This window comes from Bison bison, unplaced genomic scaffold, assembly GCF_000754665.1.
Source record: "Bison bison bison isolate TAMUID 2011002044 unplaced genomic scaffold, Bison_UMD1.0 scf7180017858500, whole genome shotgun sequence".
Classification (NCBI taxonomy): domain Eukaryota; kingdom Metazoa; phylum Chordata; class Mammalia; order Artiodactyla; family Bovidae; genus Bison; species Bison bison.
Window position 1 is genome coordinate 88,864 of NW_011489072.1, and position 971 is coordinate 89,834.

The 971-nt window shown below is 63.5% G+C and overlaps 1 protein-coding gene across 1 annotated transcript in view; it reads left to right on the forward strand.

Annotated features, from left to right (window-relative positions):
• AP2A2 (adaptor-related protein complex 2, alpha 2 subunit) overlaps positions 1-971 on the forward strand; it is a gene marked incomplete at its 5' end in the record, with an annotated part of 48,785 nt that overhangs the window by 31,064 nt on the left and 16,750 nt on the right. Inside the window, one exon of the mRNA XM_010863595.1 lies at positions 481-733. Within this exon, the coding sequence (XP_010861897.1) occupies positions 481-733 (253 nt within the window). The remainder of the gene's footprint in view (positions 1-480; positions 734-971) is intronic.

A 971-nucleotide genomic window follows, 5' to 3' on the forward strand; every position in this document is an offset into this window, starting at 1 on the left:
GCCAGAGCCCAGAGCAGAAGGTGAGTTCCTCCCGAGACCGACGGGGCTGAGAGGTGCTGTCCCTGGCGTGGGGAGGGCATGGACAGCGGGGACAGCACGAGGCTGGAGTTTGGCCCAGTAGTGAGGGGACGCTGGGGCCCTGAGACAGCTGAGAGAGGGAAGGTGGTCCGCAGTGTTCCCGTCACAACCGAGGCAGGCCCTTCCATCCTGTTCAGGTCCCCGTGGACCAGTGACTGGGCTGAGGGTGGGGCTCCAAGGTGTCTGATGCCCATGGGGACATTGCCTCAGGTTTGTCCTGCAGAACTGTCCGAGGAGGGCTCTGGTCCCCTGGGGCCACGGGTTGTTGTCCGTGGGCTCTGTCCCCTGGGGCCGCAGGGGCCCTCTGTGGCCTGAGCACAGCAGTGCGCCGAGCAGACTCGGGTGGGGCTCGGGGCCGGCTGAGTATGTCCAGCGGCGGTCTCTCTCCTCTCTGGAACCCAGGGCTATCTCTTCATCTCCGTGCTGGTGAACTCCAACAGTGAGCTCATCCGCCTGATCAACAACGCCATCAAGAACGACCTGGCCAGCCGCAACCCCACCTTCATGGGCCTGGCCCTGCACTGCATTGCCAACGTGGGTAGCCGGGAGATGGCCGAGGCGTTTGCAGGGGAGATTCCCAAAATCCTCGTTGCCGGGTACGTGTCTGGCGGCCTGCTGAGGGCACGGTCACCTCCCGCATGCATAAGTCAAGTGTGTGAGTCCTGAAGGCTCTGTGGGTCTCTTAGCCTTCTTTCTTGGTAACAGCCGTGGGGAGGAGGCGGGTTGGGATTGCTGGCTTAGTTGTCAGGAGGTCCACGTGGGTCTCTGTCCTGGGCCAGAGCCTCACCCCGCCTCCTCTCGGTCTCCACGGGCTGTGGCAGCCCAAGCTTGATTGCGTGGAGAGCCCGAAGAAACCTTTTCCCCTGTGTCCCTCCAGCCCCATCTCTGGTGCA